Source organism: Ictalurus furcatus, chromosome 6, assembly GCF_023375685.1.
Source record: "Ictalurus furcatus strain D&B chromosome 6, Billie_1.0, whole genome shotgun sequence".
Classification (NCBI taxonomy): domain Eukaryota; kingdom Metazoa; phylum Chordata; class Actinopteri; order Siluriformes; family Ictaluridae; genus Ictalurus; species Ictalurus furcatus.
The window spans coordinates 12,199,402-12,217,966 of record NC_071260.1 but is presented as its reverse complement, the minus strand read 5'-3'; the positions used below and the strand labels follow the sequence as shown (position 1 = coordinate 12,217,966).

Sequence of the window (18,565 nt, the reverse complement as noted above, 5' to 3'; positions counted from 1 at the left end):
TTTTGATTCGCAGTGTTTTATTACTGGATACATTGCTCCTGAATCTACCAAAAATGTGACACTTTGCCCATTAACTACAAGAGATATACATGGTAACTGTGTAAAAGGCGAGGCATTATACTTTAAAAGGTTACGGGTCATGACTGGTTCAGACATTTGTGAATTGTCAGTCTGACTAATGTTGGATGTGGGTGTGTGCATATATTCCTGTTCTTTGTGAGCTGACTGAAAGCTTGGGTGTCTGATGTCACCTCTTCTGTTCCCAGGTGCCTCACCCTTCCCTTAGCTCCGCCCATTAGCTCTCTTCTACCCTGGACAGTCTCTTGCAAAATGTCCAACTTTTCCATAGTTGTAACAGTTTAATCCTGGTCCATAGCCCTGACGGCTATCTTCCTCGTCTGCATGCTTTTGGTCTTCCTCTCCTCTACATCTTTCTTTCCTTTGCCTCTCGTAGGAGCTTCTCTGTGTGGATTGCATACCTTTCCACTTGTGAGGTTTCTGGTGTCCCAGGTGATGCATTGTTGTTTGACTATAGCGGCAATTTCTGGTTTCATGCCGTTCATAAATCTGTTTCTGAGATGTGCCTCCCATGCTATGACTGCCGCCTGCCCATCTGCCAGAGCGTCGGGTTTCTCCAAGCCTGAGTTAGCGTCATGGATCTCAGTGAGCTGGGACAGGTACTGTGATACAGTCTCTGTGTCTTGTTGTTTGCACATCGCTATTTTTGTCATGTCTAGTCGCACGGGAAAGGTGTTCATCAGCCTCTGCTGGAGTGCCGTGATTTGTGCTCTGTACCTTGCGTTGACTCCATCATCCCACTGTGGGTTGATCAGGTGGGCATCGTTCTCTGGGAATTCACGTGAAACCTTGACCCAGTCCGTGCCAAATTTTGCCATGAGGAGTCGTCGTAGTTCATGAGTGGTGGGTCTGAATTCTCTGCAGAATATCTGAAGTTCATCCCCAAACTTTCGTCCTCCTACTTCGCGGAGCGCCGGCAGATGCATCATGCTGCTCCTGATGTCTTCCAATGTCCAGGGTCTATGAACTAGCATAGGACCTCCTTCTCTGGCCACTTTTAGCATTGGGGCATTTACCAAGGCGTGCACTGTCCCTTCTCTGTCCGATTTTGTTGGTCTGAAGCCCTCAGTCAGCAATGTTGTTGGACCCTTCACTTGGGATCTCGTGTGTAACGCCACCAGTGAAGATAGGACGGCTGGAGCATAGTTCAGTGTGGGTTGGTGGCTCAGTTCTGACAGGTCCGGATAGAGTGACGTAGGCTAGGCCGCTTCATCGTGAGGAGGTGCCTCTGAAACTGCAGGTTCCTCCCTCCTTACTGGCTGTGGGCGCCGCGGTGGGTCGGAGTCCACGTCGGGATCGGCTTTCTGCAATTTATCACACTGAGAAACAGATGAGGGCCCTGCCTGACATTTTTTCTCTCTTTTATGTGCCTCGCTCTGCCATTCAGCAAATGCCTTCCAGTCAGCCTAAAACTGCACTTCACTCTTTATTTTAGGGGTCTCTATCTCTCTCCTTTGTCTCCAAATTAAGTTTCTGTTGTTCTAACTGTCTGAGGCTAAAACTACCTTTTTCTGGGAAAGCACATTCTTTAACCCATACATCATATTGATTCAAACATCCTTCCCCATAATTCACACGCATAGACATGATATTTGGATCAACATATGAGCACCCTGTCACAGGATGTGCTTTGCTATATGTTTTTCCCATATTTTATTTTATTTTATTTTTATTTTTACAGCTTCTATAACTTCTATAAAGTTTTAATCAATTTAACGTTCTATGAAAATCAGTGAATATGCATTCTCGTGCACAGACAGAAAAGGTTCAAAATGTGTGCCAAATCTCTATAGACGTTCAATTGATCGTATAACCTATAGGTTCAATCAAGCAAACCTTAAGAATGTAAAAGAGTTTACTTGTGAGGGTGAGTCCACATACAGCAATTTGGTAGGACTTACAGTTTTCTCTTCCCTTCTTTTTCAAAAAAAAATATTATTTTTATTTTTTTTTATCTCAGTAGAATTTACTTGTGTGTTAAATTTGCCAAATATATCATGTACCGCTGATATGATGGAATGAGTCAATGGGGCATGCCACTTGATGATAATCCGCTGTAAAAATACTGCGCCTCTTGCGCTTCTTAATAAGTACTCTCTTTACTTATTCATTGCTTGAACCAGACTCTTTCCGTTAGCAAATATTTTTACCGTTATTATCTCTCTCTATATATATACCCTTCGGTATATATCTTAGTTTCGAAGTTGTGATCTAAGAAACACCTATATTGCTGCCGTCACACAGGCGAAGTTCCTGGAACTTCTTATAAGAAATCGCTCCATGTAATACTTCTCTCAATGTAATATGCGCATTTCTTATATCATTGACTCCCTTCCATAGAGACAGCAATACACAATGACTTCATAAAATTCTAATTCTAAATTCTTGATGTTTCCTACCAGTCAGTGGTAAGGCTGTATCGGTCTTTCGCTCTGCACCACAAAGGTCAAACCGCCTTTGCGTCAATACAGACTTCAGGTTGAAACTTTTTTCCATGAGCATCCTCCGGTTTGCTTGTTGTCCAGAAAAGCTGAAAAGACTCGTGCAGCCCAGCCAGGAGATGCCAAATTGTCGTGGAAATAAGACAATACTCGCAGACTCGTTCTCTGAAGGTAAAAAGGTTTATTACAGAAAGATGGATAATACAGGATAGAATAAAGCAGGATAGAATAATGAGAGCGTTCTGAAGCCCTTGTACTAAACCACTACTATATATATGAAACGCAGAGCATGACATAATTCTGTGTACCGATAAGAAGCAGTTTGAGGCAGTTCAAACAGGCTTTGTTTTAGGATCTTGGACAGACGAACCTTGAACAGAAGAACATGTTTGTGTCTCTGTAAGCAGATAAACATTCTGTACTGATCTCAGTGACATGACATGACCTTCTTAGGCGTTATCCTCAGATGAACATGAACAAGAACAAATTTATTACAGAGTAAAAATTAGTAATCCCTCACCGATGTATGAAAGTGCACCTGATAAATCTGCAGGAATTGTGTGATGCAATCATGCCAACATGGACCAGAACCTCAAAGGAATTTTTCCAGTGTCTTGTAGAATCCATGCCATGAAGAACTGAGGCTGTTTTGACAGCAAATGGAGGTCCTGCCTAGTATTAGTATAGTGTTCCTAATAAAGTGTTCAGTGAGTGTATATTTATACCATAGGTGTCATTCCACTCTATGAACTGTTTCAGGATTTTTATCCACATTTCCACCAGGGAAACCAGGGTCAATATTAGTTCCTGGGCCACATATTCAGGAGTTTTTTTTTTTGTTTTTTTTTAAGTTTCTGAAAGTACCAGACTAGGCACTTATCTGTGAATGAGGAACATAGAAGAGGATTAGTCACTAAGTCGCTTGTCTGGCTTTTTAAAACTTGTATTTAGCAAAAAAGAGATTACGAAAGCTTGCTTCAGCAGTCTAGCAGAACCAGCAAAGTGAAGTGTTTCCCTAATAAGTGGAGAATCAGAATATTCACAGTAGTGTGTGACTCGAAAGGCTGTGTAATTGTACATGCACCCGGTTTTAAACGCTACATTTTGTCAAATTAGGGCAAAAACGCAATGAAGAACAGCAAGTTATTTTTCCAAACTTGCTTTTTGATGCAGAAGGGCTCTGATGCAGTTTAGCTCTGATTTGTTGTGGTTTGTTTCCACATTTCTTAATGTTCTTGGTTCCTGTAAAGGGGTGGAAACACAAACCAGGAACTTGTGCAAGAACTATATGGTTCTCTTTAACTCCACAAAGTACCTTCTTTCAGAACAGTATATTTGCGCCTTTTATAGCAGACTTACTTTTATTCTGCGGCCATAAATTTTATACTGGGATCAAATTGCCAAATTATCAATGTGTCTGTCTCAGGGCCAACTGTTCTCTAATGGCTCTAGAGCAATTCCTTATTGATTCATTTGTAGAATCTTTATTTTAAAAATGTACAGGTGTGATTGAAATATATAAATTAATAGATTTTGACCAAACTGAGTGGGGTTTTTTTTCCCCCCTTCCTTATTTATTTATTTATTTATTTATTTTTAGCAATCTATGATATGGTGGAGGATAAGATGGAGATGGAGCCTGATTTCCAGTACATCCCAGCCAAATCACCCTCAGACCCATCAGAGCTGGATCAGAATGCCTGGAGAGACTCCATGCAGCAGCTTAATGAAGGCCTGAGCAGTGGAGCTCTGCTCGCTCAGTTTGACGTGAGTCCTTAAGGGATGAATTTAGTCACAAATGTCACTGACTGGATTTTTATGGACAATGCTTGATCAGTACCACTGATGTATTTGGTCGTGGTGTTCTTTAACTACTGTACTTTCTGTTTAAGCTCTAGTTTGGCCTCTGTTTTTCCTGCAGTGAAAGAAAAAACTCTGCTCAGCTCTAGGTGTAAATATTTGAAAATCTAGGGGGTTATTGGTCACCTAGATCAGGGGTTGTGTGCTACCAGACCCAGCACGGGAATTCAGCAGATTGAATCAAGTCCTAGCATAATACTGTAGTAGGACAGATCAACTTATTTAAAAAAAAAATTGGCCATAGTTCAGCAAGTTTATTTTTTAAAAACACGAACCAGCTCAACTTCTGTAGCTGATGCGGTTCTCATCTCATGAATTTATATAAATTATTTACATCAAGGCAGTATGTAGAGTCAGTGAGGAAAGTGTTTTCACAGACTTTCATTCTTTTTTTTTTGTTTGTTTGTTTTTGTTTATTTGTTTTGTTTGTTTTTTTTCTCTTGATGGCTGAAACAGCATATTTAAAGATGAGTGGACAGAACATAAACATATGTTTATTCTCCACTTCAAGTTCATGTGTTTTTTTTTATTTTTTATTATTAATTGGTTGGTTGGTTGGTTGGTTGGTTGGTTGGTTGATAGGAGTCCATGGTGTTAAAAGTGGTAACATGAATCAGTTCAAATTGAGTTCCTTCCACTAATATTGGCACCCTTGGTAAATATGAGCAAAGAAGGCTGTGAAAAATTGTCTTTATTGTTTAACCTTTTGATCTTTTTGTTAAAAGAATTCACAAAAATACTCTGCTCTTATGGATATCAAACAATTGCAAACAAAACACAGGTTTATCCAAAAAATATATTTGTTAAATATAGGTGTTCAACAATTATTGGCACCCTTTTAGTCAATACTTTGTGCTACCTCCCTTTGCCCAGATAACAGCTCTGAGTCTTCTCCTATAATGCCTGATGAGGTTGGAGAATACATGGCAAGAGATCTGAGACCATTCCTCCGTACAGAATCTCTCCAGATCCTTCACATTGTGAGGTCCACGCTGGTGGACTCTCCTCTTCAGTTCACCCCACAGGTTTTCTATGGGTTTCAAGTCAGGGGACTGGGATGGTCATGGCAGGACCTTGATTTTGTGCTCAGTAAACCATTTGTGTGTTGATTTTGATGTTTTGGATCATTGTCCTGCTGGAAGATCCAACCACGGCTCATTTTAAACTTTCTGGCAGAGGCAGTCAGGTTTTCATTTAATATGTTTTGATATCTGATGGAGTCCATTATGCCATGCATCCTAACAAAATGTCCAGGTCCTCTGGTAGAAAACAGTCCCAAAGCATTAAAGGGCCACCACCATATTTAACCGTGGGCATGAGGTACTTTTCCATATGGCTACCTCTCTGTGTGCACCAAAACCACCTCTGGTGTTTATTACCAAAAAGGTCTATTTTGGTTTCATGTGACCATAGAACCCGATCCCATTTGAAGTTCCAGTAGTGTCTGGCAAACTGAAGATCCTTGAGTTTGTTTTTGGATGAGAGTAGAGGCTTTTTTCTTGAAACCTTTCCTTGTGATGATGTAGGTGACTTCAGATTGTAGTTTTGGAGACTTTCTGACCCCAAGGATCAACTAATTTCTGTAATTCTCCAGCTGTGATCCTTGGAGATTTTTTGGCCACTTGAACCATCCTCTTAACAGTGGGTTGAGAAAGTAAAGATACACATCCAATTCCAGGTTGATTCATAACATTTCCAGTTGACTGGAACTTCTTAATTATTGCCCTGATAGTGGAAATGGGCATTTTCAATGCTTGTGCTATTTTCTTATAGCCGCTTCCCATTTTGTGAAGCCCAAGAACCTTCTGCGGCACATCACAGCTATATTCCTTGGTCTTACCCATTGTTATGAATGACTAAGGGAATTTGTTCCCTCATGGTTGAACAATTTCCTGTTCCTAGTCACCCAGGTGTACTAAAAAGATGTTAAATGTCAATGGGAATAGACTTGAAATACGTTTTTCTCATATGAATTCATAGGAGTGCCAATAACTGTGGCACACATATATTTAACAAAGATATATTTTTTGGATAAACCTGTTTTGTTTGCAATTGTTTGATATCCATGAGAGTAGAGTATTTTTGTAAATTTTTTGATCAAATGGTTAAACAATAAAGACAATTTTTCACAGTTTATTTTGCTCATATTTACCACGGTGCCAATATTAGTGGCGGTCACTGTATATAGCCATGAATTAATCACTAATTGTTAAGCATTGAAAGGTAATCATTGTCATCGTTCAGGCATGTTAGTTATCTGGACTTGTCTTTGTAAGCAAGGAATTTTATGTAACTGGACCAAATTTTAGTTGAATACTAAAAGTAAGATTAACATTTTGCTCATGCTTCAATGTAAAGCTTCAATTTATGCAAACTACAGTACAGTGTTTGCATTATAGAAGTTGAGAAATCATGGAAAGTCAGATTAAGTTTTCCTTTTTCTAAGTGTTAAATTACTCATTAAATATTTGGGTAAACTTTCAAAGCCATTTGAAACTAGCGGTGTATTTTAAGGAAACTAAAGGAAGCAATATTAAATTGGGAACATGCCAGTGTTTCAGTAATGATCTGTACTATGTAGATATACTAGATCCCTGAGAGACTTTCAGTGTTGTTTTAAGCTTTAAACCAGCTTCGAAGTTACGTAAATACACAGCAACAAGGCGTTTCCCAGGATGTAACCATATCTACAAGTACTTCCTATTACTTCCTGTCTTTAATCAAACAGACTGTAATATCACTTCCTGTTTGATTGTGTGTTCACATTGCAAGCTTGTTCCAGCCAAATACAAACCTGGCAAGCTTCACTCGTTTTGCGTAGTAGCTCTGTCTTTTCGTATCAGAGTAGGCTGCTACAAATTATCACTCAAGCATCTAAAAAAAAAAACCAACAACATAAAAAGGACATATGAATCTGGAATGAGTGACAGCTGTGCAAATGTTTTGAAATCCGATATTAACTGAAACCCCGCCCCCACTTTCCCCATCTCACATTTAGTAATATTTTGGCCGTTGCTCTTTCCTCGACTTGATTTTCCTGCTTGAAAGATGCACTGATGCACTTCCCTTGTGTTCTGTCATGGTAAACAAGAGAAAATTTTGAGGTTAATTTGAGAAAATTAATGCGAAATAAATTGTATTAATTTATGTTAGACAAGTATACATCAATATAGGGATGATGCTGGGAGACATAAAAAGGGTGAACCATTTGACTGAAAAAAAGATGAAATAGGCCTAAAGTGAAGTGTCAGTTGGAACACTTTTATGAATAACCTTTAATGGTAATGATCATTAGAAAGACACATTCTAAGAGTTTGTGCAGAAAATCAACAATGAAAGTTGGCAACATCGCGGTTTCTATGAAGGACTGTGTTGTATCACCCTGGCTGGACTATGCTAATCGTGGTGCTTTTAATTAAGTTTATTTAATTAAAGTGTCCAAAAAGTCTGCTCCAATTTTCTAATATTGAGATCTCTTGAACGGAAACAGAAACCTGTTTGGTATTGATCAAAAGAGCTGTAAAGGGCCTTAGGGCTTATTTCTCATACAGACCACATGTCAGACATGTCTGTCGTTCTCTCCTGAGATTGATCTAACAATATTTGTTAAATATAATGCTCCACATGTTAAATGATTCAACTCTCATACATAATTAAATGATCACAGGAGGGTTAGGGTATTCCAGTGCCACCACATGTTATGCAGGGATTAAAGGATTTTCATTGATTGACTTAAAATTTATTTATTTATTTATTTATTTATTTTTTTAGCAACTCTACCGTAAAAGGCCTGGTATGACCATGTCATGTGCCAAGTTACCACAGAACATCCCCAAAAACCGCTACAGAGACATCTCGCCTTGTGAGTATCATCTGTACATCCTGACAGTTACATCCTGTCACGGCTAGGACGCTAATATTTACTACATGCTTTTTAATGTATTCCTCAGACGATGCCACACGCGTCATATTGAAAGGCACAGATGATTATATCAACGCAAATTACATCAATGTGAGTTTTTATTATTTTTCGGTTTTGCTATTACTCAGTTATCTAAAGATTTAAACGTTACCGTGTTTATTGAGTGTCTCTGTCATTGGGAAATTTTTCAGATGGAAATTCCAGCTTCCAGTATTATCAATCGATATATCGCCTGCCAAGGGCCCTTGCCCAATACATGCACTGACTTCTGGCAGATGACATGGGAGCAGGGCTCTTCCTTGGTGGTCATGCTCACCACTCAGGTGGAGAGAGGCCGGGTGAGTGTGTTATTCTCACATTCTCAGGTGGACGCTGTAATTCACAGTTCTCACTCAGTTTTATTTCTGCTTCTGATGTTCAAAATGTGTGGGTTTTTTTTCTACTTTTAATCCATTAAAATGAAAAAAGGGCATACATATTATGATTCCACTCTTTTTTTTTTTTTTTTTTGCACGTGTAGTATGTCAGTCAAAACACAGTCACTGTAAAACTACAACTACAAACTATTAAGAATACATTATTATTTTTCCCGTTTTCAAAACCTTTCTTTTTTACCTGTATGTATGTGTGTGTGTGAGTGTGTGTATGTATGTGCATATATATATATATATATATATATATATTTCTTTATTTCTTTTATGGGTCTGTGACAGAGCACTGCTCACACAACTTGTCAAAGTTATTAATTAATTTCCACTAATTATTATTGATTAGTTAGTGGAAAATGTGATGTGGTATACGTACCTGGTGATTGCTTCTAATTACTTAATGTTAACATCAACAAAAACAAATATAGATGCAAGGAGCAATTAAGGAACCAAGCACGTCATGCCCCCACCTGACAGAGGAAGACTAAAAGCTATTTAGAACATCAGTACTTGTTTCCATTGAGATATACAAACGGCAATAAGTCAAGCCGTTTCTAAGATAAGGTTTCACTTCCTCTCTGGTGATTTATTGAATTTGTTTCACAGATTATATATGAATGTTAAATTTCAAAAATCTGAGAGAAACATTTTTCAGCATGGTCTGACAGCAGTTAAAATTTCACAACGGTTAAAGTTTCTAGGAAAAGATTTTGTTAAAATACAAAATGGCCAGCTTGCTGTTGTATAAATCACAAATTTGTTACATCAAGAAAGCACACCACCTGCCGGATAATCATCAGAAAGAAGGATCATGAACTTATATCGAATCGCTAAAAATTAGGAGCCGTTTTACTCATTTGTGAACTGTAGCTTCCTGTAGAGGTGAATTTAGACAAAACTTATTGGACTCCTTTAGGACATGGTTCTTTACTCACGTTTGAAGTTTTGGTCTGAATAGGTCACAAATGTCTGAGTTACAAGTTTTGTTTTTGTTGGTGTTTTCATGCTCATCTAAATTTTGTGATGATTGGAAAACAATCAGTCGTGGAAATCCAATATGGCAGAAATTAACATCATGGTATTTGCTGAACTGGCCATGACCCAACGAATCGGAGGGAAATGTTTCTATGATGTTGCGTTGAGGAGTTATTATTGCAAACGTATGCCCAAATTTGCTCTGTTGTTGGCGCTAGAGTGCTTGAGGAACGTACACCAAAACTCGTGTGTAGGTAGCTAAGAATGTCCTCTATCACTGTGCCAAATCTCATTAAAAAAGTGTACAAATTGTTCTATGGGCTCCCATACTCCCATATCAAAATAGGGGCAGTATGGCTTGGCAGTTAAGGCTCTGGGTTACTGATTAGAAGGTCGGGGGTTCAAGCCCCAGCACTGCCAAGCTTCCACTGTTGGGCCCTTAACCCTCTCTGCTCCAGCGGCACTGTATCATGCTGGGATATGCATAGAAATGAATTTCACTGTGAATGTGATCAATAAAGACTCATTATAATGGAAAATATAATAATAATAATAATAATAAGAGGAAGAAGAAGAAAATCAAAAATTTTAATAGCGTGTCTATATACTTTCAGTGCTTGGCCCCCTAATAAGTAGCCGTTTATAAAGTTTCGCAGTTATTTACAGTAAATGTTCCAGCTGGTTTTCACCTCCTTCCTGTGGATGGAATATGCCAGCTTCCTGTGAGGTGACTATAAATGCCAGTAGTGTGAGTCCTAATATTATACACAGTGATTGACAAGTGAGGACTAAGTTATAAATATTTCTCCTCTGTAGAAATAAAGAAGGAAGTGGTTACATTTTTCCAGCCACTATCCACACAGCCACTCAGCAGAGTCGTAAACTAATCCCTGCTCTGTTCGTACAGGTGAAATGTCATCAGTACTGGCCCAGTCCCTCAGGTAGTGCCACCTACGGTGGTTTCCATGTGTCCTGTCAAACTGAGGAGGGAAACTCTGCGTTCTTGGTTAGAGACATGACCCTCACTCACGAAGAGGTAAAAAAAAAAAAAAAAAAAACTGACACACTGGGGTACACAAATGCCCTTTAATGTACTACGGTCATATGGCTTGATTTTATGGTAAAATTCAGTTTGTTTTCCATGACCTGTATCTCTTAAAGAACGTGGTTTATTGATCATTGTTGCTTCAGACGGAGGAAAGCAGGGAACTGACTCAGATCCAGTATTTGGCCTGGCCTGACCACGGCGTGCCTGATGACTCTACTGACTTCCTGGACTTTGTTGCACTGGTGCGGAGTAAAAGAGCAAGAAAAGACGAGCCGGTGGTTGTCCACTGCAGGTAAAGGAAGCGATTATTCATACGCTGATTATTCTGCATCAAGTACTGCAGAATAATTAAGAGTGTAGTTGTGGAAGGTCGTCTCAAGAAGTTCTGGCTCTGTGCTGCATGTTTAACATTGTCCGTACAATGACTTCTTGGCAGATTTCCACGATTTTACCATTTTTATCAGTCCTCAAAACAGAGGTCCTGTGGCTCAATAGAAATCTCTAATCTCTTTGTCTCGCTCTCTCTGTCCCTCTCCGCCCCTCTCTCCTCTCTCTCTCTCTCTCTCTCTCTCTCTCTCGCTCTCTCTCTGCCCCTCCCTCCTTTCTCTCTCTCTCTCTCTCTCTCTATGTCTCTCTCTCTGGCCAGCGCTGGGATTGGCCGGACGGGAGTGCTCATCACCATGGAGACAGCAATGTGTCTAATGGAGTGCAGTCAGCCTGTGTATCCGTTGGACATCGTGAGAACCATGAGGGACCAGCGGGCCATGATGATCCAGACCCCTGTGAGTCCTCTTTTGCACAGTCACCCTTTGCTTATGGAGCTCCTCTCAATCATCTGTTCTTTAGCTGTTGAAGGTGGGGGAGGGGGGGGTACTCTCTTTCATAATCTGAAATATAGATTGGAGTTTTCTTTTTTTGGATGTTAAATACATTTTACACAAAAAATACTAGTATGAGAAAGCAGTTTTGCACATCTTTGTTCAATTTAGCTTCTGCTTATCATAAGTTTGGCTTGTGTTATGCACAGCCGGGGCCCACTCAGTCCACTTCTCTAAGAGCATATGGCCGAGTATGTTAATGGAGCAGCAGCAGGGCTAATTTAGTTATGCTATGCAATGCCTTAATGAAGGCTGTCTGCCCAGAGGCTAGGAGCAGGGGAGGGTATTTAATTAGACATGGGAATAGGAAAAGAGCTGATATTCCAGACTTAAAGTGCACCAGCTCACACACTTGGACGAATACTGTAACATACTGTATTAGTCATCAGTCGTTTTCATTTCCTCCCCCTTTCATTTTTTGATACTGGCAGATTCATGTGCCTTCTTAATGCATATCAGCTCAAGTGTAACAGCCTTAAGATGCTCACAGTGGCATGTCTCCAGTTCCCTCATGTATGATATTCTGTACATAATATATATATTTTTTTTTCCAGAGCCAGTTCAAGTTTGTGTGTGAGGCCATTCTGAAGGTGTACGCAGAGAGCCTGGCCATGCCACCCAAGCCCACGCTGTACAACTAACTGGGCAGTCACCAAGCTTCACCTGCGGATCCCCAGAAATAGCACCACTGCAGGGCCTTGAAGAAGTGTGCTGAATAAAACGCTGGTTTATCACACAAGGGTCTCAGGTTGTGCAATTTTGTTTTCTTTTTTTTTTTTTTAAATTATTATTTCTTTTTTTTTTTTAATGTGTGATATTTATCTCTGAGCATGTTACAGGAAGAAAAGAAAAAAGTATTCGATTCGGACAGTTATGTTTGTGGACGTTCTTCTGCTGTCACATGGTGCTTTAATGCTTTGTAGAGCACGAGAGATAAATCACCACGCTTTTAGGTCACATTCAGAGTGTGAGATCATTTTAGATAAAGCACACTTTTTCAAAGCGCTGTGAAGACCCAGAGTGGACGCGTTGGAAGAAAATCATTCTTGAGCCAGGATCATACATAGGACATTTAAAAAAAACAAAGCACTATTGCACTTTACACTGGCAACTGAACAATTTGCCAAGCTTCATGAAAATGGGGGAGAAAAGGAAAAAAAAATAAAAAAAATGTAACAAACGCTGGTACTCGTAGAGAATTTGAGTGTTCAAGGTTTATATATGTTGTTGATGAAAAATTTGAGATTGCTGTGGAGCCATATGTAAGTACAAAAGGGCAGGCCCATGAGTGTGTGTTTCTTTATATATATATATATATATATATATATATATATATATATATATATATATATATATTATAATTGTGCTTACCTTGCTGATCCAAATTATCCACACAATGCATTTGTCTTTTAATAGTGATATTTACCATGTTTTAGTTTCACTCTCCCACCCTGTCCGGTCAACAAAAATTAATTCATGCTCCTGATGAGGACAATGGCTTGTTATCTGAAGTCACACAACCCACCTCCCACCCCCCACCCCCGCCCATTTTTTCTTTCAGCATAGGTAATGAGTGCTTTTTATTTATTAGCATCCTTGATTTTATTGAAATCCACCCAGTTGCCAGGAAACCTAGAGCACTTTGTTTTGTGATACAAACCTGCAGCTTGTTATCCTCCTCCTCTCTGTAATCCTAAGTGACTGTGCTTGCCATTTGCAACTCTCCTCTCGAATCCGACGGTGCGTCTGGACAGGGGTCATGTCTCGTTTAGCACACATCACTCATATGTTTTAAAAGCTTAACACATAAAGCTGTCTTAACAAGTGTATAAAGACTACTGTTGGTCTGGAGAGTTTGTGTGTGTGTGTGTGTGTGTGTGTGTGTGTGTGTGTGTGTGTGGTTGTGTGGTGACATGGACATGCATGGCTGTTTCCATTTGTGCCTCTTCAAGTTGCCTAAACAGTACAGCTAGCCGTGATTATTGATCTCAGAGCAGTAAGGACAGGACAGTCTCAGGTCAAGACTTATAAAAAATTGGCTTGTTATGGATAAGCTTCAGTTGACTATTATTGAGGGACCCCTAACCATGACTTTTCTCTTATTTGAGATGTGTATCTAACCGTACTTTAAAAAGAATGATCACAGCTGCTTGTGAGGAGTTGCCAGAAAATGTCCTCAAAATAAGCTTTTAAGACGATGAAGAGTTTATGCTCCATGAAAGGTTCAGTGGACTTTCTGCTTAATGCTGATTTTTAGACGCGTTTTAGATTCGGGAAACAAAAATTCTCTGTACATACAAGTGTGCCTCGATGCGTTAAATGCTACATCAAAGGTCAAACAAAAGTGCAGAGGTACAGGAAATGTCTGTGTGGTAAACAGACCACATTGTGCACATATGCGTATTAGTGCGTAAACAGGATGAAATAAACTGTGTGTGTGTGGTGCACTTGTTCATGAGACGTGTATCAGTGGCTGGTCTGATCACTTCCTGTCTGAAGCTGTGAGTTCATATGTTGCCGTGTGCTGATATCGTGACTCAGTGGATGGCGCTCTAGTGCATATGCAACACAGCATCTGACTCCATACGTGGCCACAGCGGAGAGATCAGTGTGATCGTGACTACCCAACACTGCACTCACAAACACAGGGGGAGAGAATGAGTGTGACCGTGTGTGTGTGTGTGTGTGTGTGTGTGTGTGTGTGTGAACAGACTCTGCTCTGTTAACGCTGCATTTCTACGCAATGTGCAGCTTGTGAAGAATCTGTCTGCTTTGTTTTCTCTCTGTGTGTGTGTGTGTGTGTGTGTGTGTGTGTGTGTGTGCGCGCGCGCACGCATAATGCCCTGTCTCGCTGTGTTCAGGTCTTATTGAGTCTAGCCTTAGGCATTCAACTGAATTAGCACAGTGTCTGGTTCAGGATTGGCACGTGACCTTTATGGTCCAGTGTCTCTCCTGTTTCCTCAGCCTTCCTGAGACTTCCTCTTTCAGACAGAATATGCTTTATACATGAACAGTCTGTTTTCTGTGTTTTACCTGTTAAACGAGCCCATGTCCCACCGGTCAAGTCATACCACAGGTGTGCACCCGGACTGGGAGGGACCCAACAGAAAAATAGCAGGAGTGGCCGGACAAAGAAAGAGCACGTTTATTAGATCACGCAGGGTGGGATTGGTGAAACCTTCTGCAACGTTGAGCAGGATTAATCAAACTTGCTGTGTAAGTAAGTGGGATCGGTAAAACTCTGTGCGGGATCTGGCGGGATTGGTCAAACTTTATCTGGGAGCGTATGTGCTTGATCAGACCTTCTGTGGGACCGAGCGGGATTAGTCAAACCCTCTGACTGAACGGGCAGAATTGGTGAAACTTTCTGCAGGAGCCAGAGGGACTAGTTAAGATTTCTACAAGTGAGATTGATAAAACCTTCTGTGGGAGGGGGCGGGATTGAATAAACAGTTCTGCATTAGTGGGCAGGATTGGTCTAACGTTCTTGAGCAGTGGGCAGGATTGATAAAGCTTTCTGCGAGAGTGGGAGGGATTGGTCAAATTTTTTGTGAGAGTGAGGGATCAGTCAAACTTTCTGCATTAGTGGGTGGGATCGATCAGACTTTCTGTAGTCGCAGGTGGGATTGAAAAAGCTATTTGTGGGAGCCGGCAGGATTGGTAAAACTTTCTGTGAATGGGAGCAGTTTTTTAAAACTAGTCCCTTGCACACCTCTGGTTCACTTGCCCGGTTCAGGATGCTGCATCTCAATCTGTTTCTGTGAACTCCCCACTATCTCTGCTTTGCATTTGTCCAGTTTGTTTGTATGTATAGTATGAAATGGTCATGTTTGGAAGCAGGTTTCAGGACCAATTGCTATGCTGTTGTTGAATGTCCAGTTAGAAACAAACCCAGCAAATGATTCAGGTTTTGGTGTAGATTTTTTTTTTTTTTTTTGAGAAATAAATAAATATATATCTATATATATATATACATGAATAAATCTCTCGCGCCTTGCTGAAAAGGACAGCACTTTTTAACAGAGAGGGTCATAGAAGCTACTAAATACACAATTTAACATTTCTAAAGATGTTGACATTTATATTTATCTTTTTTTTTTCCTCCTAAGTACCCCTGCAAAAAAAAAGTCGTTAACTTGTGCCACTTGTTTTATTCTGTAAATAGTCTACAGTGTGAATATGATGTATATTAAAAATATGTTTAAATAAAAGAGAGAATGTGTGACGTTACTTTTTGTTTTGCACCAAAGTTTCATATCTGTGTAATGTGTAAATAAATGGGGAAAAAAACATCCATCTTCATATTCTTACAGGGTTCATTCAAAAGCCATTCAGTTGGTGTGAAGCTTGATCAAACCAATGGTCAACGTTTCAGACTTTGCCCTTCACTTGTCCTTTTTAATTACTGTGTTTTATTTTCTGCCCCTCAACTATCTTTTTTAACTCCTCACCCCTCCCCCTACAGATATTCATTTTGAAGGCCAGAGCCATAAAACTAGTTTTGTAACTTAAGGCTATAGGCTTTTTTCCCCTGCTGGTTTACTGGGTAATGTATTCAAGGTTTTCCTCTCACTCGTCAACCAACTTTGGCCCCCTCTGCTGGAACGGCAGTAGAGAAGGTCTTCTGCATGTCTGTGGGTTAATGAGATTGACCTGCATTAAAAATTCCAGGAGAGAGTGAGTGCAAAAGCAAGAGTGGCTTAAAGGGCACTACGCTATCTACCCCTGCTGCTATTCAGAGTGTGACTCAGATTGTGAACCTCCTGCAGCAGCCAACTGAGTAAATGACTGATTTTCCAATGGTATGTTGAATACTCCACAACAGTTTGCTTTGCTAATAGTCTTTCACAACTTCCTTTATGGGAGTGCTTCAGTAAAGGGTGTTCTTTACTTGTGATACATGTTATGTCTTAGTGAAGGAGTTCAGAGCTTCACACTTTCTGTCAAGACTCCTGGAGGTTCATAAAACCACATATTTATTACCTGATTCAGCTTATATGGATGAAGTTTTGTGGACACCTGATCATTACACATACTTTTTGACATCCCATTCCAGAGTTAGTCCCCTTTTTGCTGCTATAATAACTCCCACTCTTTTGGCTTTCCACTAGATTTTGGAGCATGGCTGTGGGGATTTGCATTAAGCCACAAGAGCATTAGTGAGGTCAGGTGAGGAGGTGCAGTTGGTGTTACAGTTCATCCCAAAAGTGTTCAGTGGGTTTGAGGTCTTGGATCTGTGCAGGACACTCGAGTTCTTCCACTCCAACCTTGGCACACCATGTCTTCACGGACCTCAATTTGTGCGCAGATGCATTGACATGCTGGAACAGGTTTGGACTTCTTAATTCCAGTGAAGTGAAGTCATAAGACTACACCGTACAATTATAAGTAACCGTACAATTATAAGTAACAGTTTGGGGAAGGCCCACATATGAGTATGATGGTCAGGTCTTCACAGACCTTTGGCTATATACTGGATCTTCATGAGCTTTATGAGGTTTAAACATTTGTCATTTCTATGAAACACCATCACAGCTTTGCCCTGTTCTACCAGGTATTGTAATACCCCTTTACATCCCAGTTTTTTTTCATGATTATTTTTTTTTTATTTAAAAAGCCACACAAATTTCTCTGCTCTTTCAGCCTTGTGATCATCAAAATTGAGTTCTGTTCCTGCTCAATGAAATGCTTTGTCAAACCAACAATTAAATTCTAGTCACACATAAGTACTGCCATTGTTGCTCGCTCTTGGTCAATTAGTTACCGATGGCATACAGTACGTAGGAATTTGCTGGCTCACATTGCTGTTACCCAATGCTGTGAGTCAGGATGTAGTGAATGACCTCAGGCTACTTCACACTGGGCCAAAAGAACCTGTTTTTGAAACATGGTTGGTTTCTTTCAGGTGATCAAACCTTTCTGAGTGACCAATGGGTGGTGCTGTTGCAAAATACTGTATGACATATGCGGCACATGTCAGAATGATTCATTTCAGTCCTGTATGGTAGCATGTGTGTCTGAAAATAGATCTAATTAAAATGTGGGCAGATGTGACTAATAATATAAATATAATGATGTAGAATAGTTTAATAATAATTTATGTTAATTTAATAATAGTATTAGACCTAGATTTGCAACTCAAACCATGAATCATCAATCAATCCCAAGAGCTTTACACATAAAAGGACATTAACCGTTTAACAGCTGTAATAGGGTTTTTAACACTGAAATGACTCAGTCATGGCATGTTTCCTGCCCAGTAATGACACAAAACGATATTGATTTAAAAAGGTGATTTGTATTGACAAAATGTGATTGAGAAATGGGATGGGATGAGTCAGGGTGGGGTGGGGTGGGTTTGGGATGGTGTGTGTTGGGAACACATTAAATAGGATGAAGTGGGGTGGGATAGGATGGGATGGGATGAAGTGGGGGTGGGATGGGATGAGGTGGGATGGGATGAAGTGGGATAGGATGGGATGAAGTGGGGGTGGGGTGGGATGGGATGAAGTGGGGATGGGATGGGATGAAGTGGGGGTGGCGTAGGATAGGATGGGATGAAGTGGAGGTGGGATAGGATGGGATGGGATGAAGTGGGGGTGGGGTAGGATGAGATGAGATGAGGTGGGGTGGGATAGGATGGGATGGGATGAAGTGGGGTGGGATAGGATGGGATGGAATGAAGTGGGGGTGGGATGGGATGAAGTGGGGGTCGGATGGGATGGGATGAAGTGGAGGTGGGATGGGATGGGATGAAGTGGGGGTGGGATGGGATGAAGTGGGGGGGTGGGATAGGATGGGATGGGATGAAGTGGGGATGGGATGAAGTGGGGGTGGGGTGAGATGGGATGGGATGAAGTGGGGGTGGGGTGAGATGGGATGGGATGAAATGGGGGTGGAGGAACGGTAGCTCAACCTTTAATGTCCTGCCTAAG

The 18,565-nt window shown here is 40.5% G+C and overlaps 1 protein-coding gene across 1 annotated transcript in view; it reads left to right on the top strand.

Moving 5' to 3' along the window:
- The window catches only part of ptpn4a (protein tyrosine phosphatase non-receptor type 4a), a 79,986-nt gene extending 67,040 nt beyond the window's left edge, over positions 1–12,946 (top strand). The window contains exons 20-27 of the mRNA XM_053626523.1: positions 4,120–4,286; positions 8,151–8,241; positions 8,330–8,391; positions 8,493–8,639; positions 10,612–10,740; positions 10,896–11,044; positions 11,399–11,534; positions 12,185–12,946. Coding sequence (XP_053482498.1) covers positions 4,120–4,286; positions 8,151–8,241; positions 8,330–8,391; positions 8,493–8,639; positions 10,612–10,740; positions 10,896–11,044; positions 11,399–11,534; positions 12,185–12,271 — 968 coding nt within the window. The 3' untranslated portion in view covers positions 12,272–12,946. The remainder of the gene's footprint in view (positions 1–4,119; positions 4,287–8,150; positions 8,242–8,329; positions 8,392–8,492; positions 8,640–10,611; positions 10,741–10,895; positions 11,045–11,398; positions 11,535–12,184) is intronic.
- Positions 12,947–18,565: the final 5,619 nt, after the last annotated feature.